At 59.3% G+C, this 23,543-nt stretch overlaps 1 protein-coding gene across 6 annotated transcripts in view; it reads right to left on the bottom strand.

Moving 5' to 3' along the window:
- Atp11a (ATPase phospholipid transporting 11A) overlaps positions 1 to 23,543 on the bottom strand; it is a 105,150-nt gene that overhangs the window by 43,710 nt on the left and 37,897 nt on the right. For all 6 annotated transcript variants that reach the window (XR_013092890.2, XM_076872587.2, XM_076872589.2 and 3 more), the window contains exons 2-6: positions 11,027 to 11,149; positions 7,088 to 7,177; positions 3,870 to 3,950; positions 1,920 to 2,027; positions 983 to 1,111 (exon numbers count right to left, since the gene is read on the bottom strand). Coding sequence is in view for 5 of the 6 variants with exons in the window: in XM_076872587.2 (XP_076728702.1) it covers positions 983 to 1,111; positions 1,920 to 2,027; positions 3,870 to 3,950; positions 7,088 to 7,177; positions 11,027 to 11,149 (531 nt within the window). In the remaining variant the exon portion in view is untranslated. The remainder of the gene's footprint in view (positions 1 to 982; positions 1,112 to 1,919; positions 2,028 to 3,869; positions 3,951 to 7,087; positions 7,178 to 11,026; positions 11,150 to 23,543) is intronic.

Below are 23,543 nucleotides of genomic sequence, written 5' to 3'. Positions count from 1 at the left end.
GTGCAAAGGCAGAGTCCGCCAGCAGCAGCAACTCTGACCTTCAGTCCTGGGGAGGGACAGGCCACTGTGCTTTCCCCCAGTAGAGCCAGATGCCTGGGCCCAGGGGCAGGTCCAGATAGCAGGCCTCTGCCAGGGGGTGGGAGGGCTCATGGGTCCCAGGCTAGATGACCTGGTCCTCCCAGGCTCACACCCGAGCCCAGCACTGTCCAGAGAAGCCATGGCCCCATGGACTGTCACTATGGAGAAGGCTAATCCTCCTAGGATGCACTACAGAGAAAACATGAACACAAAACTGAAAGGAGTCCACGGGCTTCACACTAAGACCCGGCAGATGACCACGGAAGGCTGGCGTGTGCATCCGTGATCCTGTAAAGACAAGGCTTCCACGCAGTTTCTGACTGCTCTCACCCAGGAGTGGTCCAGCACCAGGCTGGAGCCAGGACTCACAAGCCAGGGGGCAAGCTCCTGTTCACGGCCCTTTGGAAACTTCTGGGATTTTAAAGTAAGAAAGCCATAAAGGGAAGGGTGCCCTATTCTCTCCGACGGTGAGGTTCCTGGAGCACAGCCCCAGCACAGCGACCACGCTGAGCCCACAGGTAGTTAGGGTTCAGAGGGCCCTCCCGTGTTAGCCAGGCTCACTCGTGCAGCACTCGGGCAAGACCTCAAGCTGCGGAGCCTCCACTCAGCTCTTGGCAAGGAAGGACACCAACTCTGACCAGTAGAGTGGAACCTTAACATGGACAGACCTCCTGGAGCCCTGAACTCAGCCCACCAGCTGGACCGCCCAGGCCAGCATGCGAGTTACTTGTCACCTGAGATAGCTCGGGGCACAGACATGGGGGGCCGACCCCCGTGCCCCCAGAAGGAAGGGGCCCTGGTGGCCCCATGCCCAGGACACCAACTGCCATGGCAGGTCAGCATCCATAGCCATAGCTGAGTCTGGACACCAGGCCCAGAGTGCATCTTGACATGGGGACGTTACTTTATGGCTTGACTCCCCATCCAAGCTGGCAGTGGTGACGTGGCAGGTCCCATCTCCACGGTTGCTGGAGAGGAAGATCAAGTCACAGGGAAAGGTCTCATCCTCCTTGACCATGACGATGTCCCCGACCTGCAGGGCAGAGAGGGGCGGATGGCCAGCGCTCAGCCTCTGCGATGGCCTGGATCCTTCTCCTGCAGCCAGGTATCACAGACACGGTCACAGATCAGAGTGGTCCTTCAGAGTCAGGAGCACCTGCAGAGGAGTGTGCACGCCCCGAGGCAGGCGGTGTGTTCTCACGGGCTTCCTAAGTGCCTGACGGCAAGCCTTCTGGAGCCTGCCTCCGCCCCAAGGTGGGGAGAGGGGCTGTACACACCGACCCAGGGCCTGTCACACTCCCTGTGCCTTGTGCTGCCCCAGAGCAGGACAGATGGCAGAGCCTCAGGAGAGGATGGGAGGGGGCAGCAGGCCAGGGCAGGGCCAGGGGTTCATGGAGGGTGGGGACGCTAGGGCTGGAGTCTAAGCTCACGGTCAGGATAGGCCAATGCTGGGGGCCAGCCACAAGGCTAGGAACAGGTGCTTCAGAACATAAGGCTCTAAAGGGATCTGCTTAAATAATTCAAAACACCTCTAAACACGGCAGGATGTCTGTCTCTGCCAGTCCACTGAGAAGTTATTCAAAACGCTCTTGTAGACTGCTATCCTATTGATTTACAGCAGGCACATGTGATTTAGACCAGGCCCACGTGATGCAAACCAGGCCCACGTGATGCGAACCAGGCACACACACGTGATCTAGACCAGGCACACGTGGCCTAGGCCATGCACATATTTCAGCGGTTACTCTCAAGAAACAAGGCACATGTGGTTAGAAACAGGCATATGATTTAGACCAGGTACACATGATCTGGACCAGGGGCACGTGTCGGCTGTCACTTACTCTCAGCTTCCGGCTCTGCTTGCGGACGAGCTTGCCGTGCTGGATGAAGTGCACAGGACACTGGTTCATAGCATTGTCGGCCTTGTGACGGAGCCAGTCCTCGTAGCCCTGGAAGCCAGGCAGAGGAGAGCAGGTGTCAGTCACGCCTCCCCTAAGCCCGGGGGTGGGGTCTCCAAGGTCCAACGACTGTAATGAATGTCTTACAGCTACCCACTGCCCACACCCACGACACACCCTGGGGACCAGCTCCTAACAGATGAGCAAGTGATCAGCCTGTGTGTGACACACCAAACCCTGCAAAGGCTCGCCAGGGCGGCAGGTGCCGGCCACCAGGACCCTGCTGCCTGCTCTCCCGGAGGGTCTGCTCTCTAAATGAACTTCCAGACTGCCATGGGGGAGAAATATAACTCAAAGTAACACCAGGGAACTCTCAAGGGCTCCTCACAGTTTATATTAGAAAGCAAATCCAGACATCCTCACATCGAGGCCTGAACACCAAGGAGGAGAACGTGTGGCCCTCACCTGTCCTGAGCGCAGCTCCACCCCACACTGCTCCAATCTAGATTGAACCCGTACATGGCGCCTCAGGGCCCTTTCCTCTAATGGCTGGGCTCACTGCATGTCCCTGGTAACACGCTTTAGGCTTTTTAAAAAAGACTCACACTGAAAAAGCACAGCTTTGTCAGCACAAATCTGAGCATCAAGAATTTAATTAGAAATTGCCATTTGTAAATTATCCAGATGTCTCACATGAAAAACTGACCCCAAAACACTGAATCAAATCCGCAGGGTTCATCCGTTTGCAGCAGATAAAGAACTTGTGTCTGCAGTGAATGGAGAATTCTTATAGCTCACCCATACAAAAGGAAGCCCATGTAAAAGTCAGCAAAGGGTGTGCAGGTATTTCTCTAAAAATTATGCAGAAATGGCCAATGAGCATGTGAGAAGTATCACTGGCTGCCAGGGAAACACCAGTCAAGATGCCACGTCACAAATGTGAGGACGGCTGCCGTCAGGAGCTGGCACCCAGCACTGGCAGATCATGGAGCCAGCAAAACCTGCCTGCCGGTGTGTGACGCACAGTGTGGGAGCACTCAGGGACTCCTGGCCACCACTCAGACCGCAGAGCAATTCCGAGGCGTATGCCCCAAGGAACGAAGCCTTGGGCACCCATCAATGTGTAAGATATACAATTATTAAGTGTCAGTTAAAACAAACAAATGGGAAAAGAGACCCATATCCACCCAGATGCACACATGTGTTCTAAGCAGCATTCGCCACAGCCCAAGGTGGAAGCCCCACCCGCCTGGCCTCAGACGGTGGGTGACTAGCTGGTGCACTGTTCATACTAAAAAGCATGGTTTTTTGAACTAGCATCGCTTGTGATGAAGCACCAGCACCCCAGGTGGATAGGGACCACACGCTGTGCGATTCTGTAGGGCGCAGTGAGTTGGTCTTTGCCAGGGGCTGGGAGAAGAGGAACCGCGGATGATAGCTGATGATAGCTTCTTTTTGGGGTGACAAAAGTTTTCTTGGAGTAAAGAGTGCTGAGGATGTACTACTAAGCTGGGGAAAATGCTCAGTGAAACCTACGTTCCCAGTGTCAGTCCTGGGCTTCACCCATCAGGACGGAAGGACACGCTGCACCTCAGGGGTCAGCACTCTGTGATCCACACCCACCACCTGCACAGGACATGCAGCAGCTATGTCACACAGCTGAGCCAGGGTCCTCTCTGGTTGTCTCAGAGCACGGAGACCAATCATCTCAGATGGGGGCACCAAAAAAACAACCAAAGCTCTCATTCTGCCTCAAGCGTCAACCTGAAAAGCTACGGAAGTGAACTCTTCCACACGCCAGCTGCAACAAGCGAGGCTGCCTTGCTTCGAGTTTAAGGTGGCCTTCATGACAAAGCGAGAGGCAGCCTCCCTCCCTGTCTGCGGCACTCTCACCTGTTTGATGGCGGTGACAGTGATGACAAAGAACAGCGGGAGTCCACTTGTCACGGGACTGGTGGGTGTATCGATGATCAGCTACAATGAACACAGTCAGGGAATCATTCTCAAACAGCTGCAGCAATCACAGACAGCTGATGACCCCGCTCCACACCAACCCCACCACCACCTCCACCTCCACCTCTACCACCACCTCCACCTCCACCATCGCCACCTCAACACCACCCCTACAAGTATCTCCACTACTGCTTCCACCACCGGCACTACTATCTCCACCACCACCACCTCCACCACCACCTCCACCTACACCACCACCTCCACCTCCACCATCAGAACCATCTCCACCACTACCTCTACCATCAGAGCCACCTCCACCACCACCACCTCCACCACCACCTCCACCTCCACCTCCACCTCCACCACCACCTCCACCTCCACCACCACCTCCACCTCCACCACTACCTCCACCACCACCATCAGAACCATCTCCACCACTACCTCTACCATCAGAGCCACCTCCACCACCACCTCCACCTCCACCACTACCTCCACCTCCACCATCAGAACCATCTCCACCACTACCTCTACCATCAGAGCCACCTCCACCACCACCTCCACCTCCACCACTACCTCCACCTCCACCACTACCTCTACCACCACCACCTCCACCTCCACCACCACCTCCACCTCCACCACTACCTCCACCACCACCATCAGAACCATCTCCACCACTACCTCTACCATCAGAGCCACCTCCATCACCACCTCCACCTCCACCACCACCTCCACCTCCACCACCACCTCCACCTCCACCATCAGAACCATCTCCACCACTACCTCTACCATCAGAGCCACCTCCATCACCACCTCCACCTCCACCACCACCATCAGAACCATCTCCACCACTACCTCTACCATCAGAGCCACCTCCATCACCACCTCCACCATCTCCACCTCCATCATCACCTCCACCACCACTATCTCCACCTCCATCACCACCTCTACCTTTACCACAACCTCCACCTCCACCAACACCTCCACCACCACCTCCACCTCCATCAACCTCCACCTCCACCTCCACCTCCACCGCCACCTCCACCTCCACCTCCACCAACCTCCACCTCCACCTCCACCTCCACCTCCACCAACCTCCACCTCCACCTCCACCGCCACCGCCACCTCCACCATCAGAACCATCTCCACCACTACCTCTACCATCAGAGCCACCTCCATCACCACCTCCACCATCTCCACCTCCATCATCACCTCCACCACCACTATCTCCACCTCCATCACCACCTCTACCTTTACCACAACCTCCACCTCCACCACCACCTCCACCTCCACCACCACCTCCACCTCCACCATCGCCACCTCAACACCACCCCTACAAGTATCTCCACTACTGCTTCCACCACCGGAACTACTATCTCCACCACCACCACCTCCACCACCACCTCCACCTCCACCTCCACCTCCACCACCACCACCATCTCCACCTCCTCACTACCGCCACCAGCATCTCTACTACCACCTCCACCATTAGAACCACTATCTCCTCCACCACCCCCACCTCCACACCACCCCCCACCAGCATCTCTACTATCACCTCCACCACTAGAACCACCATCTCCTCCACCACCACCACCAGCATCTCTACTACCACCTCCACCATTAGAACCACTATCTCCTCCACCTCCTCCACCAATACCACCACCACCACCACCATCAGAACCACCATCTCCTCCACCACCACCATCTCCACCTCTACACCACCTCTACCACTAGAACCACTATCTCCTCCACCACCACCACCACCACCACCTCCACCTCCACCTCCACACCACCCCCACCAGCATCTCTACTACCACCTCCACCACTAGAACCACCATCTCCTCCTCCACCACCACCACCTCCACACCACCCCCACCAGAATCTCCATTACCACCTCCACCACTAGAGCCACCATCTCCCTCACCACCACCACCACCACCACCTCCACCTCCACACCACCCTCACCAGCATCTCCACTACTACCTCTACCACTAGAACCACCATCTTCACCACTAACCCCTCCATCAGAACCACCATTTCCACCTCCACCATCAGAACCAACATCTCCACCACTACCACCTCCACCTCCACCACCATCTCCACACCACCCCCACGAGCATCTCCACTAGTCTCCCTGAACCATCTCTACCACCACCACCCCCGAACACCTAGACCATTTCTACCTCTATATCTCCCCCATCAGCATCAGCATCACCACCACCATCTCCCAACTACCTCCACCATCTCCACCTCCATCACCAGAACCACCATCCCTACCACTCCACATCCAGCTCCACCACCTATACCCCCACCTCCACCGTTACCTTTACTTCCCAACCCCCTCATTGGCTTCTACCTACTTAAAGCACTTTGTGGAGCTCACTTTACCCTCCAACAGAGGAGCATTGGGCAAGAGGCACGTGGCCTGTTTTGCTGGCTTTCACAGATTACAGTCATTTTGTGAAGGGGTGTGCTGAAGGAAGCCATGTGTGGTAAGTGGCAGAGACCCAAATCTGGTGCATGCTCATCTGAAACACTGCCTCTGGGGTCACACTTCCATTGCATTACTTGGGTAATTCAATGCGAGGGAAATTGAAAACCACTGGCTGGTATTCTGTATGACAGAGAAGCTGGACGGTGTTCTTGACAGACGTCTGCTCCCCAGTTCATGCCTCAGCCATGCTGTCTTTCTGTCTCGTCTCTTAGTCTCTTTCTGTTTCTTTTATTTTGGTTCTGGGGATTAAACCCAGGGGTGTGAGCTACATCCCCAGCTCTTTTTATTTTTTTACTTTGAGGCAGGGTCTTGCTAAGTTGCTGAGGCTGGCCTCAAACTTGCCATCCTCCTACATCAGTCTCCAGAGTTGCTGATGTCAGGTGTGTGACTTCTTTGGGTTTTCTCTGAAGTACTACACACGCAGAAAGAGAATGAGTGGGGCAACGTGGCTGGGCTGGGTCCCCCCGGGTTCCAGGAGAAAGGTGTAGGACAGTCAGCTTGGACACATAGTGATCCCAAGTGTTTGAGCTGAGAAGGGTCTCGGAGAACCAAGTGAGCGAGCACCCTGTCCTTGCTCTTTATTAGAGCCCACATGTCAATTACTCATGAATAAAACATCACCTATCCAATTCACATTCGATGAGACAGAAAACAAGATGGGCCTTACCTGTACCAGAAATATGATGAGAAAGTAAAAGTTGGCTATTCTTCTGAATTGTTCAAATAAGTTCTTGGGTATGAAGTTCCAAAACGTGTACTGCGTAAAAGAAAAGCAACACTAAGCGTCGGGACGGTTGTGCCTTGTGCAGTGTCATTCCCATCACACGATAAGCAGCCCAGATTTCAAAGTGCAAGACATTCAGTTTGGACACAAGACTCATGATTCAAAACCTGGTGGAGTTGTTCACCATTTATTAACTTGTTGACCCAAGAAGCTGCTAAAATAGGATGCGCTCTCCAACCTGCCCTGCACCTGCCCCGCGTTGCTGCCTGATTCCAGGGAATGCAGAATCAGACAGCAACGCGGGGCAGGTTTGGAGAGCACATCCTGCAGTCTGAACGGCAGACCCACTGGAGAGCGGTTCTACATGGAGACTCTCTCGGATGCTGCGTAGGCCGCTCTCCCACAGCCTCCCTTCCCTTGCTGCCTCCTGCACGCTGACCCAGCTGTGTGACCCAGGCTGGTGGTGGCAGGTGCACATGGCAGGGGGCCACGTCCATGAGGGCAGGTGAGGGCCCGTTCCTTCTTGGCAGGCGTAGGGAACCAGCAAATGGTTCCTGCCTCTGGTTTGCTCCAACCGTTCACTCAGCTCTTGTGCTGAGAGCCATACCTCAGATGCAGCTAACCAACAGCAAGCACTGGGCTTGGGAACTTGCAAACTCGCATCTCCCCCGACTGCAAGCGGAGTCAGACCAGGCAACTGAAAGCCTGCACATCCTCGCTCACAGGGTCTTCAGGCGCTCTGCTCCCACCCTCAGCTGAGAGCGCAGTGTGGCCTCTGGAGCGGGACCTCGGCCTGCTTCCGGCTGCACCAGGCAAGCTGGCTCTGGCCGTGTGACTGGCCGGCAGTGCGGCTGACAGTGCGCCACCTGCTTCTCCTGCAGTCATGCGGCAAGGAGACCAACTAAGGAACTCTGCCCCGCACCAGCCGGGATGGACTCGAAACACCCGGAACTGGCCTGAAGTCTCAGCTGCTCATGACCTGAAATGGAGCCAGCCCCAGTGCCCACATGGCTGTCCCCAGAAGGCTCTGAGGCCTGAACCCTGGTCCACCAGGAGGGTGACCGATTCACGCGGAATGGAGGCGTCTTTCATCTGTGATTGGGAATGAGTACGTAAAGGGCAGAAAGCCCCGTGGCTGGAGCGTGGCTGTGGGAGCTGCGGGATCACTGTGAAGCACTGGAGGGCAGGCGCAGCAGGGCCCTCGGGCTCCAGGAGCAGCTTCCCGAGCCTCGGCACACTCCTGCTGCCAAGCCTGAGTGTCTTCATGAGCACTTTGGGAGTAAGAAGTAACAGTGGCCTATTCTATTCTGCAGGCACCAGCAGAATTAAGTCAACACACTTGTTGAGAGTGGTCCACGGCCTGGGAATAGTCATTTTAGAGCTTAAACGATAGGACAGACGTGGAAGTCGTGGAAGTCACTTATGCAAATACAAGTCGCTGAAACATCCCTGTGTCTACCAACGGGCAGAGGTACCAATGGGAAGAGGTGCCCCTGCTTTCCAATAATGCAAAGTGGCTCAGCGTTCCTCAAGGCCAGGGGTGGCAGTGCAGACGCCGCACTTTAACTCTGCAGCCTCCTGAGGGCCAAGCAGGGAAGGCCGGGGTCTTGTGGCCTGAGGTGGACTGGGGCTCGAGGCGGCCATCACCCTCCCGAGTGCCGGTCTCCCCGGGGGTGCTGAGGCAGGACAGGCGGGGCCATGACGGCAGCTGTTGTTCTTTCCTCTCCTGCCAACGCGTTCCCCAAAGGAACAGAACCCGGACGCACCCCGGGGCAGTGCTTCCCCAGCCCCATCTACCAACAGCGAACCTGCCAAGTGCTGTGTGGGGCACTTGAAAAGTCCTAGCCAGAAGTCTGCTTTTATGTCGAAACAAAATGTTCTCCCAAGAAGACACAGAGACGTCGCCACCCACACTCTCCAAATCCAGACACTGTGTGCCACAAAGTGAACAGCACCTTCCACACCCCGAGCTGTTACCCAAGAGGAGGCAATGACGACTGCTCAAGTGCTGCTCAAGAGTCCCCTGGGTTCCAGGGAACCGATGCCGCCCAGCACCCCAGGGCACGTCCTCTGCGCCTTCCCTTCCCTCCTGGACCTGGTCATGCAGGCGGCTGTGTGCACGCAGCTTTCCCTTGAAACTTCCCGTCACCACCTCCGTGGCCCTGAGATCAGGGTGCCCACCGCCTCTTGTGAAGGTGAGGATGACCTGGTGGGCAGCCGCTGGCAAGCGCGCCCTGCTGAGACGGAGCTGCTCAGGCTCTTCCCGACGGGCCGTGGACCACTCTTGACAAGTGTGTTGACTTAGTTCTGCTGGTTCCTGCCTGAGAGCTTCTGGGCATGAAGGGCCTGGCCCTGAATCCCACCCAGCCTGGGTGTGGTTTCTTTCATCTAAACCAGGCCTGGCCGCTCTGGCTGGGCAGGGAGGGGGCAGGGCGTAGGGCCTCTGGGCCAGAGGGCGGTGGGCACAGGAACATTTAAGAAGGAAAACACAGCAGAGTAGGCTAGCCCTGGCACACCTAGAGCGCCAAGGGGCAGGGGTGGGGGCCACTACTAGGCAGGTGGACAGCACAGCTCAGCTCTCCTAAATCCCAGGGTGTGGGTCAGCTAGGAGCCGGTGCTGGCAGCTCCCCAGCAGCCTGCACAGAGCTTTCTGCCCTGAATGGGACATGCTGGTGGCCGAGCTCTGTGCCTGGGGGAGAAGCCAGGCAAGGGGAGCTGGGTGGCCAGGGCCTGCGACACGTTCCACACAGGACGTGGCACTGATGGTGTGCGGCTCACAGGTCTGCGCAGGGTCCCCACAAGTGCCACTAAGCTCTGCTTGGCACGTGTACTGCGGAGACACTGGTCTTAGGAAACATGCTCATGAGGGGTTCAAATTTCGGGCCTCCTGGGGGCCGGGGAAGCACATGTCAGCGTAGAAACCGTGCTCAGTGAGTGTTGGCGAGCGCGAGTCCTGAATGAGGCCCACTGCGCCTCAGCGGAGCCCTCTCAGCTCACTCCTGCATCTGGTATCGCGTCTGTGACCACAGAGGATGTCATCTGGTTGGGATTTTGCTTTTGAGCATTGTATGCACCCCGTCTGTTTCTGGAGATTACAGCTACTATGATTCCTTGACGCTGCTGTTGCAGGTGGAATAAACCCACGGAAGGGCTCCGAGGAGCTGGCCTTCCCTATCGTAAAGCATCGTTGACAAATGTGGGTGCCCACCCTGGATGTGACGTGGGCACCGAGCAGTCTGCACAGGCTGACGCGTCAAGGAGTGGACGAAGCAGGTCTGGCTCTGGGCCCCAGGGCCTACACCTTGGCACACCACACGCATGCTGGCCCAGGGAGGCCGCCTCGGTCCTCTGCCTCTAGGTCAGAACTGTCCTCTCAGCCTGCTCCGAATCCACCCTGCAGTTCATTTCCTGGCACCCATGGAGGGAAAGACCCCCTCGGGCAGAGGCCCCTGTCCACACCTCTCTGCACACCAACACCTCATTGACGCACTCCTGCAGGACCCTAGCCCCACCTTCCAGGGAGCCCTGGAGTATGCTCCTTCCCAGGAAAGCTACCGTGGTTTCTTCTCTGCGATGGCAACTCTGGCCAAGGGTCTCTGGTGACAGCATGTGACCAGGTAGTGCTCACAAGCCAAGTCCTAGACTTCACACCCGACTCTCCACCATGACTAAAGAGAAGACAGCACTGGTCTTCTCGGGTCTAACGCACTTGGGGTGGCTGGAGGAAAGGAGGTAAAGAGCCTCTGTGAAGCCCCTGTCCCTTGTCCTTGCTGTAGGGTGGCACAGGGCAGCGCAGTGGGAGCAGCCATGAGCTCAGAAAGCACCAAGCCTGCAGCCACGTCCCTGGTCAACTGTGGCCATGCGGGCCAGGGCCAGGGCTACCTTGGAGGAAACGATCCTGTTGTCAGGGTATCTCTGTGGAATGTAGGCCTCTGCTCCCGGGGGCGGCTCCTTGTGTCCCACGTAGATGGTCCTGCTGTCCACCCAGTTCTCCTCTCCTGCACACTGTGGGCAGAAGAGAGGGTCCGTGAGCACCTGGGGATTGCCGCGCAAGTTCCTCCTGGGCCCATTCGTCCGGACAAGAGGGTCCCACTGACCCAGAGGGCCACAGGGAGAACCTGGCCCCACTCCAGCCTCAGCACTGCTCCCTGCCCCAGGATGAGGGCATCTGCTCCCCGGACAGTCCCCCAGGTGGCACCTGGTGTGCTCCCTGCGGGGTGCTCCCCGCATGGCTGTGGGTGGAGAAGGCATGGGCTGAGTTTATGCGGGAACCTGACAGCAACGTCTCAAGGTTTCAGGAAAGAAAGACACTTTCCAACAAAACCAGAACCCAAACCCTGACTCGGCCATCAGCGTCACTCAATGAGGCTCCAAGGAAGAGGACACGGGTCTGACGGAGGCCAGATGGTGAGCACGACCCTCAGGGGCAGAAGGAGCTCTGAGCACATCCTTCACGCCCTGTCCAGCCCAACCGCAGCCAGAAAGCAGTGGGGACCTTGGCCACCAGGGGGTCTGCAGCCCTCACCACTGGGCCCTCCTCCTCTCCTGCAGAGACTTCCAGACAGCAACCTACCCTGGGCCCAGGCAGCCCCATCCCCGAGGGCACAGGCACTGCACCAGAGATGGGCAGAGGCAGGAGCAAAACACAGGCCACACGCCCCGCCCGGGGACACCTCCACCCCAGGCCCGCACCCTCCCACCCTTGGCCGTCCTCCCTGCACCTGGCCCTGGACCCCAGGCCCTCCCACCCCTGGCCGTCATCCTTGCACCTGGCCCTCCCACCCCTGGCCGTCCTCCCTGCACCTGGCCCTGGACCCCAGGCCCTCCGACCCCTGGCCGTCCTCCCTGTACCTGGCCCTCCCACCCCTGGCCATCCTCCCTGCACCTGGCCCTGGACCCCAGGCCCTCCCACCCCTGGCCGTCCTCCCTGCACCTGGCCCTCCCACCCCTGGCCGTCATCCTTGCACCTGGCCCTCCCACCCCTGGCCGTCCTCCCTGCACCTGGCCCTGGACCCCAGGCCCTCCCACCCCTGGCCGTCCTCCCTGCACCTGGCCCTCCCTCATCTGGCCGATGTGCCTATGCTGGCCTTCAGTCTTTCTTTCTCTAGGACCTGGCTTTGGGAATGTCCATGCTCCAACCCACGTGAGGGATGGAGACAGGAAAGCTTCGTATGTAACTAAAGCCTGACGCTTAGAACCAGCTGACGCCCAACCTCTGCCCTGCTTGGAACATGGCAGGTTGAAGCCTCGTCCTGTGGACTCAGGAGTGGACAGAAAAGGAGACACCCCCAAGAAGAGAAGGAGCAGCACAAACGCTGCACCCTGGGGACCTTTCCTCTGTCCTTGCTGGTGGTGGCTTGGCTCCAGGAGTGGCCGTGAACCTCGCACCACGACTCTGGGGCTCAAGGTTGCACACTAGGAGCAGCCACCTCCTGCGGCCTCCAGCCAGGGACAGCCCACCGCCCCAGCAGGAGGCAAGTTGTCCGTGTTCATAAGCTGTGCAGTGGGTGCTTGCTGCTGAGTATGTTAGAAGCCACTCAGCTATGACTCCACTAGTGTGCCACCCAACTAGTGGAACACCAGCGACTGCAGCGGGGCTCACCAAACCCCCAATGTCCGTCCACTGTCAGCCACACCCACATCAGACAGAAGTCAGCCCTGCGAAGGAAGCCACTGTGGACAGCCTCTGAGATGGAAACAGACACAGTGCCCAGCAGTCCCCTCCCGGCTCCTCGTCCCCAGAGGAAGGACCCGAACGCTGGGCGTTAGAGAAGTTACTTCACCAGTCTTCTCAGCTCAGCAGCGTGGCTACAGCACAGAACTCAGAGATGAAGACAGAGGACGCCTGGTGAGGCCAGGAGCCCCCTAGAGGGTCCCACCCAGGGCCCTGGAGGGCAGACCACCCAGTCACTGCTCTTCGCATGGCACTCAGACTCCAGGACTGCTGAGCAGGACGCTGGAAAGGAGGGAAAGGGAGGGGCTCCTGGGGGCTCAGCACCTCGGGGGGGCTGGGCTGTCCTCTGCTGTGCCCGCAGGAGCTCCACTGGACTAGTGGGGGAGTAACCATGTGGGGCTCCTCATAGTGACAGCAGTGACAATGATCTTGTGAGCTCAGGGCTGACTTCCTCAACATAGCCAATCTGGGGCCTAGAGGCGCCAGCTGACCCGGTCACAGTAGGCCAGGGACGCAGCCTAAGTCGTGCTGCACAGAGAAGCTTTTGCATTCCAGGGGGAAGATGTGGGCAGCCAAGCATGGGGCACCAGCCTTGGTGTCTGGCTGTGTCCCGATGGGCTCAGTGACACTGCTCGGCAAGGTGGCTTGCACCAATAGTTTCATTGCAACAGGGGCTCAAGCTGGGCACGGGACTGTCTGTGTCAATACTAAGGGTCCTGAAGACGAGGTCAGCCCGGCTGTGCACACCACTGTAAGGCAGCCACACAGCATGTGCCCGAGGGGGCCAGCTCCGCACCAGCTCTACTGTGGGCAGTTCTGAGACAAGACCAGTCCACCAACTGAAACACCTGAGCTGCTCCCAGAGGGGCCAGGGTGCCAGGGCAACGCCACATTCATGGCAGCCACAGCAAGCGCCCCCATGAGCTCCACCAACCAGGCCCGAGGAAAGGGGGCACATTCGCCTGTGGCACCCACCGCCTTGGCAAGAGGCAAGCCTGAGCCAGGAGTGCAGAATGACATGTGGACTCCACACGGCAGGACGGGCAGAGTGGCTGTGCTAGTGGGTCCCCTCTGGGGCGATGGCGTGGCTCTCTCAGCCCCCGCTGGCACTCCATCCAGCAGATCTGCGGTGCACTCCAGGACGCATTCAATATTAACTCCCACTGTTCCGAGCTGCGGAGGCTGGGAGCTACTGCTCCCCTACAGACTGTGTGAACAGCTCGCTCGCTTTAAACAGAACCTTGTGTCACTTCCCTTTGACAGAGAATAACGCCAAACCAAGAAGTACCTCCCAGAAAGCCTGGGTCACACACAAAAACATCCCCAACAACTGACCAGCAAAACTGCCCAGCTCAGCACAAACATGCTTTTCTAATTAGTGAGAGTACCCAGCCAGGATGGCCATGCAAGCTTGCTCACAATCACTAATTAATAAAGAACTGAAAGAAACAGATCAATAATTCCCAGAGGATGACGCAGCGATGGGTCAGAGGACTTTGCCCTGATGGAGACCATGAAGGATGGGGACTTGCTGGCAGTAGAGTGGAGCAGGGACTGGCTCAATGGCAGGCGGGTGTCCTGGGACCCACAGACCTGGTACCAGTCACCTGTAAGCAAGCAAAGACACCTAGCAAGATGACACCGGCCACTGACGCAGCGCTTGCAGGGCCAGCCAGCATTCTGGAAACCTGCGGGACAGCGGGAGGACAGGGCGCCAGCATCCCTGAGGCTCTGGAAACCTGTGGGACAGCGGGAGGAGTGCCCTCAGGCCTGCCAGCAGCCGGCAATGAGCTCCTCCCGTCTAGGGTGCGCTGGGGCCAGCAGCCCTGGCTTCCTGGACTCCGCCAAGGCCTGTGATCTTCCTTCTCCACTGATGTTGAGAGAGCGCCTCTCAGGAGCTGTGGGACACGCGTGGCTCTCACGGGTCGGCAGGGCTGGTGTGGGACAATGGGGTCTACAGGAGGCTCGGTGCTCAGGGTGCCCTTTCCTCTGTGTGTCCAGGGACACCCCACCTTAAGTCATGTGGGTAGCTTGCTATTCCTTTCCTACTGTCCACTGCCTAAATTTTTAAAAGAGAAGGAAGTGAAAACTTTCAAATGATTTTAAAATCTGTACTTTAAATTTATGCCTATATAAAATTCATCTGGTCCAAATATGGCAGAGGTCTTCCCATTGGTGAAATCCAGTGGCTTGTTTCTGTTTTGTGGGAGCGAATCATTTCACAGGCCACCCCCCAGGAGTGGGCATGTTTGGAGAAGTGGGTACAGCCCTAGTGATCAGGGACCATGACCTCAACCCACAGAACGATGGACTGGGCATCTATGGTCAGCTGATGTGATGACTGCCTGTTTGGGCCCCAGCTTCCTGCCAGGACCAGCCAGGGGGCGTAGACACACCCCAGACCATCACTTGCTTTTGCTCTTGCTTCTGTATCATCACTCACATAGACTCCACCGCTCACAGAGGCCGTCTTTACTGCCTGTCAGTCCGACCCGCCAAATCCAGCAATTGCGTGCGCATGAAGCACTCTGATGTCACAGATGGTGACACGTCCTCGGTACAGAGCCAGCCACAGGTGATTAAGGCAGTTATGGTTCACAAACCCTGAAGGCCAAGGGCAGGTGACGCCACGTGGACGCCGGACTCTTGCTGCCGAGGCTGTGGCCTGAAGCCCCACCTGGGAAAGGAGGCAGGGAACCTCACCTCACCAGGAGGGCAGGGAGGAGTGTTCCTACAGGGTCTCAGGACTGTCCACTGAAACTCAGGGGCCACTAGTCCAGTCTGCCGGGGTCCCCCAGGAGTCCAAGCAAGGTCCTTGGGGCTTCGTGGCAGAGTCGTCCCTTACAGAAGCACTGCAGCCACATGTCTGACCAGAGCTGGTGCCTGCTGATACAGAAGCCACTCTCAGTGTTGAAAGACAACGGGAGAGACTGGCGGATGTGTCCCCAGCGGTCTGCAGATGGCCTTTGAGCACAGGCAGGGGGGTGCGAGGGGAAGGGCTCCCAGCGTTGGCTCCACAGGCAGGAAACTGGCAGAGCAGGGCTGCCGGCCGGGAAGGCGAGCAGGGCCACCGGCCGGGAAGGGACAGGTGCGTGCAGGGAGGCGACAGGCAGGGTGTTCCTTCTGGGGCGAGGGGATGGTTTAAAGTCTATGTAACTGGCCGAGGCACTGGACTGTAGCCCACCTCAGCAGGTCAGGAGGGCTCTGCTCTGCTCCATGCCCCGCCAACCTGGAGGCTCCGGCTCCAGGGCCTTGCTTCGCCAAGGCCACCTCCCCTTCCCACCTCCTCAGCAAAGAGACTTTCGCCATCGGGCAGGGCTGTCTCCTCGCGGGGAAGGCGTTTTACAGGGGAGTCTGTCTGCGGTGCTGGGACGAGCACAGGGCCCCGAGGCCAGTGCTCTGAGCAGCGGGTCACAGTGGGTGGATCCAGTGTGTCCCTGGAGAGGCCTGAGGACACTCCCAAGGAAGGGAGGCAGGTGGTTCTGGGCCCGTCCTTCCTGATCCTGGAGGCCCACCAGTGCCCCTGGGCTCACCCGGGCAGTGGGAAGGCCAAGAGGGCTCTGATCAGAACTGCCCAGGGGTGGCTGCGTTGCCAGGTCACCAGCTTCCACAGTGGGTCCAGCCTCCGCCAGCCTCACCCTCAGCCGACTAGGAGGGGCCTGCAGGCGACGTCAAGCAGAGCAAGGCTGAGAGCACAGAGGACCAAGTTCTGGATTTCAGCTGAAACAAACAAGTGCGCTAACCGAGTTACACGCGGGGAGAGAACAGCACCAACACCTGCCTGCAGGTCAGGGTTTGAGGTGGCAGTTACTTCTGGGGGCAGTTCTGAAATTCATGGGCACCTGGTGGCAGAGCAGTCTCTGGCTCCGGCACCACAGCATTAAGCGGCAGAGCTCTGGAAGGTCGGAGACAGCACTCACTCAGGGGTCCCAGAAGCAGCTGTCCCAGGCTCCTATTCCCACCCAGGTCACAGGCACTGGGCACTGTCTTCCTCAGGCACAGGCAGCACCCAGGATACCTCCGCTTCCTGTCTGCATGAGGTAGCCTTCACTCTTGAGTTGAAGGACCCATTGGCCACAAGTGACCCATGCCCAACTGGAAACGTCCGTGTTCCACTCCTGTGAGGCCCCAAGCATCCTTCCTGTGGCTCTGCCCACCTCGCCAGTGCCTAAGGCACATCTGGACTCAGGCAGGCCAGGCCAGCCGTGCACAGGTGAAGCAGGAACCTGACCACACCTGCCCCAGTTCCTGGCTGGTCTGCCCTCGACCGCCACAGGGCTTCCCTTCCCACAAACCTTACATATCTGCAAGGATCTTGTTGTCATTTTTCAGCCATGAACATATTTTTAATCTCAAAATCACTCGGATCAGGAGAGCACACTGCTCATCCACTGACTTGAAAATGCTATGTGGAAAGCGACACCACTGCCCTACGTCACGATCCACCAGATCCAGAGCTGTATAACATAACCACAACGACTCTGCTTGCCTTGTTGTGACGGTGCACAGTGACAGGAGCGGGTGTGTGTCCCCAGGGTCCAGGCGGCGGACACAGCCGGACAGCAGGAAGGGCCGGCGATGGAGGACCAGCAAGAGTACCCACTGCCGAGCGGCAAGCACGCTTTGGGCCCAGAGCAAGCATTGCAGGCGGATCCCCGTTGGATGTGCAGTCGGAGCACAGGAACTGCCGGTGTCACCAGATTCTCTGATGTGTCTGCAGGAGCTGAAGCCGCCAGGGCTCCACAGCTCTAGTCCACCACAGGGGAAGGGACAGCAGGGGGCACACCCTGGCCCGGTTTCCACTGGTGGCTTTGAGTGACTTCAGAGAGAGCACCATGTGCCTGTCACCACACCTGCAGAGGCGGGGATGGCACAGCCCGAGGCAAACGGGCCGGTGAGGTACCCAGGACTGCGGCTTCCCGTCCAACAAAAGGCCAACACCCTCTGGCCACACGTCCACGTGCACAGCTTGCAACACGTCCGTGACAGGACTTGCACATGCCACGGAGGCGCCTCTCTCCCCGGGTCCAGGGGTCTGAGCTTTACTCTGCTGAGCCTGGCGCTGGCTGGCCGGGTGCCGTGAACAGGGCATTGAGGCCAGGCTCCTCGCTCCAGCACCAGGAGGGAATCCTATTCTGACACTGGCAAGGCCAGTGCCTTTGGAGGGAGGCAATCTGGTGGCCACTGCCACTGCCACTCCTTCAGGTGGCTCCTACGTGCATCCCAGGGGTAGCTGCTGGCAAACCTGACTGTCCCTTGAGCCCCGTGGCCCAGCACAGCAGCCTTTGTGTCCCTTGGCTTGATAATGGGGACAGGAGGTCGATGCTGGGGGTGACCCATGCCTCGGGGCCAGCAGCATGTGGTCAGTACATGCCTAGCAGGCATGGGAGGTGGTGCTGCTCGGAAGGGAAAGACCAGGGTGGAGGACCATGTCAGAGAAGGTTGAGGAGCTGCCGACGCCCCTACCAGCCCACCTGCAGGGCCCACGGCAGGAACATGCCCCCTCACAGCAGAGACAGCCCAGGGCACACGGCACAGCTTACAGCACTTCCCGACCAACCGCCAAACACACCTAAGGACAGCAGAGCAGGTCCAGAGAGGACGAGCCAGACACAGGCTGGCAGACCCTGCTGGAGGCGGGGAGTTCAGTCCCATCGCAGGTGGGTATCCACACCCCAAGCGCCAGCCCCAAGTTCCTCCTGAGCCAACACAGAGAGCCATCACAGGAGCAGGGCACGAAAACCAAGTGACTGCCTCCTTCCTAAAGGCGAGTCACCCAGAGGAGCGGGCGACGTCTCAGACAGCGTGTCCCACACACGTGGGCTTGAAAAGGCTCGACTCCAACCCTTCCAAGCACACAGTGTGCCAGCGACGACGAGCCCGGGCCCTGAGTCAGCGCCAACACACTGGACACCAACACGGTGACAGTCACTGTCAGCTAGCAGCGCCACTCCTGGGACACGCCTGCCACCTGTGGGAATCCCAACCTGGGAGGACTTGGCCGGAGCCAGCACAGGGCCTCAGCCCCTGTCACAGCTGAGCCCGTGCAGAGGGCACTGCAGCAGGCAGAGGCCGCCTTCCCCTTCACGCAGCGCCCTCCCGGGTGGGCTGGGATAACAGGGCCAAAGGCCATCCTGGGGGCAGGAATAAGAGGAAGCAGAGTAAGGAGGCCACAAGACGAGGGTGGACAGGAAGTGCCCAAAGCAAACTTGAGAAATGGCCTGCAGAAGAAGGGAAAGAACCCACAGAGCCGGCCCAGCAGGGAGCGGCCACCCTGAAGACAGCACCACCGGGGGGCAGAGGACACCCAGAGGGTGGGCCACACCTGGCCAACTGGGCCAGGCCTCCAGGTGGACAGAGGAGGAGCCGCGAGGCCCTCTTAGCTGTGTGCGCCCTGGACTTCCACGGCTTGATGACAGAGCACCCTGGTCCCCCACCCTGCTGTCAGCTGCTCTGGCCCAGGCCGCTGTGTGCCCACACATGGGTGGCTCTGCACTTTGCATTGGTGACTTATAGCCCAAGCTCAACCAGTGTTCCTAAAGGATGCGGCAGAGCCTGAATCGGCCCTCCACCCAGACAGGAGCAGTGTCACTCTGCAGGGCTTGGGCTGCGCCCCCACCTGCCCTCCATTCTACAAGATGAGGCATTGAGCCACATGCCCATCTGCCAGGCCCAGCGGGGACACAGCAGGGGGGGATGCCCACTGGGTACCCCCAGAGGAGAGCCAGGCTCACAGACTGCCCCCCAGGATCCTGCCGCAGCGCCCGAGGTGCGGCCTGTGCTCCATCCTGACCCTGACGTGGGAGAGCACCGTGATGAGTGCTGGCAGACCACGCGGTCTCTGCTCAGCTCCTGCTGGAGCCGTCGGACGGGGCCCAGGACCCACAGCCACGGGCTGAACGGTGGCTGACAAAGCACATCCCATGGACACACACAGCCCCACACCTGCGTCAGGGCTGATGGCCACTTGCTGGCGTGGGCTCCCTGGGGTGTGGACTCTGGGTTCTGAAGGACGCAGGACCTGCAGTGTGGCTGCAGGGGGAACATAGAAGAGGAGAGAGCTAGTGGCCTCTCCTCAGAGCTGGTGGTGTGAGAGGACAGTGCAGGGGCAGGGAGCCTCGCAGGCCAGCAGAGAGGGGAACTCACCAGCGGGCCAGCCCTTGCCCCTCCCTCTCCTGGCTGCTGTCCCTGGAGGTCAGGGCTCACTGGACCCTAGTCAGATGCCACCTGTTCCTTCACCTGCTCACAGCAGCACCCCCCTCTGCCCACAAGCACCTGGGAGAGGACCTGGCTTCCCGGTCACCCCCAGACCCCCACTGCACGATGCTGGGCATGCAGGAAGCACCAGCAAGGCTCCCTGGGCCCTGGCCTCTGTGGGGCACAGCGCGGCTGCGGGAAGTGCCAGGCTGGGGTGTGCCTCGGGGCAGCCTGAAAGTGCGCCGTTCTCCCCAGAAACCTCAGCACAAGAACTCCGGGTTCAGGGAGCTGAGGGAGCTGCAGCCGGTGAGGGACAGCACCTCCCTCGCCAGGTGGGCGGGCTTCAGCCAGACCCTGCTTGGGGCGGAGGTGCCCCAGCTGAGACTCACCTGCATTTGGAATTCTCGGCAGGACAGGAGAATGTGAAGGACACTGCCGTAACTCTTCATGCTGCCACTACACTGAATAATCTTTTGGTTACACTGAGGTTGACCTCCTGTCTCCAGTGTGGCTGCCAGGGCTTCTGGAGCCTGTGTGCCCACGGAGCCTGAGGGGGCTCTGCCACACAGGAAAGGCCCACGGCCCCTCATGTCATGCCAGGGCTGCCGTGGGGGCCGCCAGACTCTCAGGGCTCACAGCTGGGCTCCTCTGGACTCTCTTGGAGGGACCAGCTCACCGTAGTCACGTGCCCCTCCCCACTGGGTGGTCAACCTTGGAACACATGGGGGCCCTGGAGAAGGCCTCCTTGCCTCAGCTGGGTCTCTGTGGGGACATGTCATAGCCCATGTCCCCTCACTTCCTGAGGGATGCTCCCAAGCTCCCACAACCTCCCTGAACATGCACCTGCCCTGTCTGTCCCTGCAGATCTGGGACTCCAGCCTTCAGTACAGATGAGGACAGGGAGAGGCAATGTCCCTGAGATGGTCTGTCCATGCACAGGGAGGAGGGAAGAGCCTGTATGTTGTCACCCACCTCCAGACAGAGTTCTGTCCCCAAATGTTCTGCCTGGGACATCACCAGAGCCTCTGCTGACCCCAGCCAGTACTGTAACTATTCTGATCAGCACCTCTGCTGGACGCTGCCCTGCAGCCTGGACACTGCCCTGCCAGAGGGAGATCTGAATGAGAGGGTCTGAGATGGCCTCGAGACGAGAGTTCCTCCTCCCTCTACAGAGATGGAAGACACAGCCATCTCCACTCACTTCCCCTCCGGGGCAGTGGACATGGCAGAACTGTAGCTGAGTGCCCCTAAACCCACATTCACAAACAATACTGCCCGCAGCACTCCTCTTGGGGACCAATACCAGAGTCCAGCCCACCAGGGGCCAGCCCGCCAGGATGAAGGTCCTCTGCACAGCAGCTCAGCTCTGTGGCCAGAGGGCTGCTGACCTCCGCTTACCAACATCTGTGCAGTGTCTGACCTCAGAGCCTCAGTCTGGCCGCCCCAGCGACCTCGGTTCCCAGAGCAGGCTGGATCTGGCGGCTCCAGGAGGACTGGGGTCCTTCTGGAATGACCCTGGTTTGGGGATGAGCAGGCCTGGGCTTCCCAAAGCCAGTGACACCCCCAAAACCATGTCTCTTCCTGTGCCTGAAGCTCTTAAGAACTCGGATGGTCCTCGTCCCTAGGGGCCCCTAGGAGTCCGTAAAGTCCCTGCCACTGGAGGAGCAGCAACGGGTGTGCCCAGGTCTGTTCAGTCAGGGGTGCTAGCACAGGGAGACAGAAACCACCCTCATGAAGGGGGCTTTTACACCCCTGTTCCCCAGGAGCAGGGACACAGCCACCAGGCAGGCCACAGAGGGGCACCTGGTGAGCAGAGCAGGGACGAGCCAGGTGAAAGCCTTCACCACAGCCTCCAGGAAGGAATGATGGGCAGGCGGGCAGGCAGGTGGGCAGGCGGGCAGGTGGGCAGGCAGGTGCTGGCCTGGCTGCTCTGGGTCATTTCAGCAGAAGCACAGGCTGTTCCCAGGCATCTGGTACTGGCCCTAGTGGTTAGGGTAGGGTCATAGGACCCCTCGGTGAGGGCACAGGAAAGACACTCGGGCCAGCTGGTCACTATCTAGGAATCTGCTAACCCTGGGAGGACAGCCCTGAGCAACATCCACCATGACCAAACATCAGAGATGGGGAGAAAGTGTGGACGTCTAGCTGTGTCCCTCGGAAGACAGCGCCTGCAAACACCAGCTAAGCAGGACCTTGGGTTGGTCTGCGCCCACACCTGCTGGTCCACCAGACTCGGCCGACCGTGGGCCCTTTCCCAGCTGAGGCAGGGACCCTGGAAGCCAAGCACAGGAAGCCAGGGGATGCAAGACCTGGGTGGCACCCGAGCTTAGCTGCCCCCATCTGGGTGGTCTCACCAGGGGCTCTTCCCACATCTCCAGACCCGGGGGCATGGCCGCTGTGTCTCTTAGGACACCAGGCCTGGCTTCCGTTCTCACCACAGACATGCACAGGACGCTCTCGAAATATTGGTTCTGCTGCTGCCAAGTGCCATCTGCAGTTACAGGCATTAAATGGAGAAAGCCTTCCCATCAGGCTGGTGGATGGCCCTCGGCTCCGCCACCCACAGCTCCAGGCAGCACAGCGTGGGCCAGGTGGCACTCGGACCACACGTTGGACCCACCTGGGGAGGAGGCCGGCCTGCCTCGGGGCCTGCCGTGGGTTCCAGAGGAAACATGCAGGAAGCAGGCCAGGGCTGCAGGGTGGACAAGGCCTCCTCACAGAGTTGGTCACACACCCCCAGCAGAGCCAGCCTTGGCCCAGGTGTGGGCAGAGAGCAGGTCTCGGGGAAGCCACTATCTCAGCCATGGCTTTGAGCACCCGCACTGCACCCTAGTCCCTGAGCTGTGAGCACCCACGCTGCACCCTGGTCCCTGAGCTGTGAGAACCCATGCTGCACCCTGGTCCCTGAGCTGTGAGCACCCCACGCTGCACCGTGGTCCCAGAGCTGTGAGCACCCGCACTGCACCCTGGTCCCTAAGCTGTGAGCACCCGCAATGCACCCTGGTCCCTGAGCTGTGAGAACCCGCGCTGCACCCTGGTCCCTGAGCTGTGAACACCCTACGCTGCACCCTGGTCCCTGAGCTGTGAGCACCCACACTGAACCCTGGTCCCTGAACTGTGAGCACCCACACTGCATCCTGGTCCCTGAACTGTGAGCACCTAGGATGCACCCTGGTTCCTGAGCTGTGAGCACCCCACACTGCACCCTGGTCCCAGAGCTGTGAGCACCTGCGCTGCACCCTGGTCCCTGAGCTGTGAGCACCCCACACTGAACCCTGGTCCCTGAGCTGTGAGCACCCGCACTGCACCTGGTCCCTGAGCTGTGAGCACCCGCGCTGCACCTGGTCCCTGAGCTGTGAGCACCCCACGCTGCACCCTGGTCCCTGAGCTGTGATCACCCGTGCTGTACCCTGGTCCCTGAGCTGTGATCACCCGCGCTGCACCCTGGTCCCTGAGCTGTGAGCACCCACGATGCACCCTGGTCCCTGAGCTGTGAGCACCTGCGCTGCATCCTGGTCCCTACACTCT

This window comes from Callospermophilus lateralis, chromosome 12 (genome assembly GCF_048772815.1).
Source record: "Callospermophilus lateralis isolate mCalLat2 chromosome 12, mCalLat2.hap1, whole genome shotgun sequence".
In the NCBI taxonomy this organism is placed as follows: Eukaryota; Metazoa; Chordata; class Mammalia; order Rodentia; family Sciuridae; genus Callospermophilus; species Callospermophilus lateralis.
The sequence above is the reverse complement of the archived record's forward strand: the minus strand, read 5'-3'. Positions and strand labels throughout refer to the sequence as shown.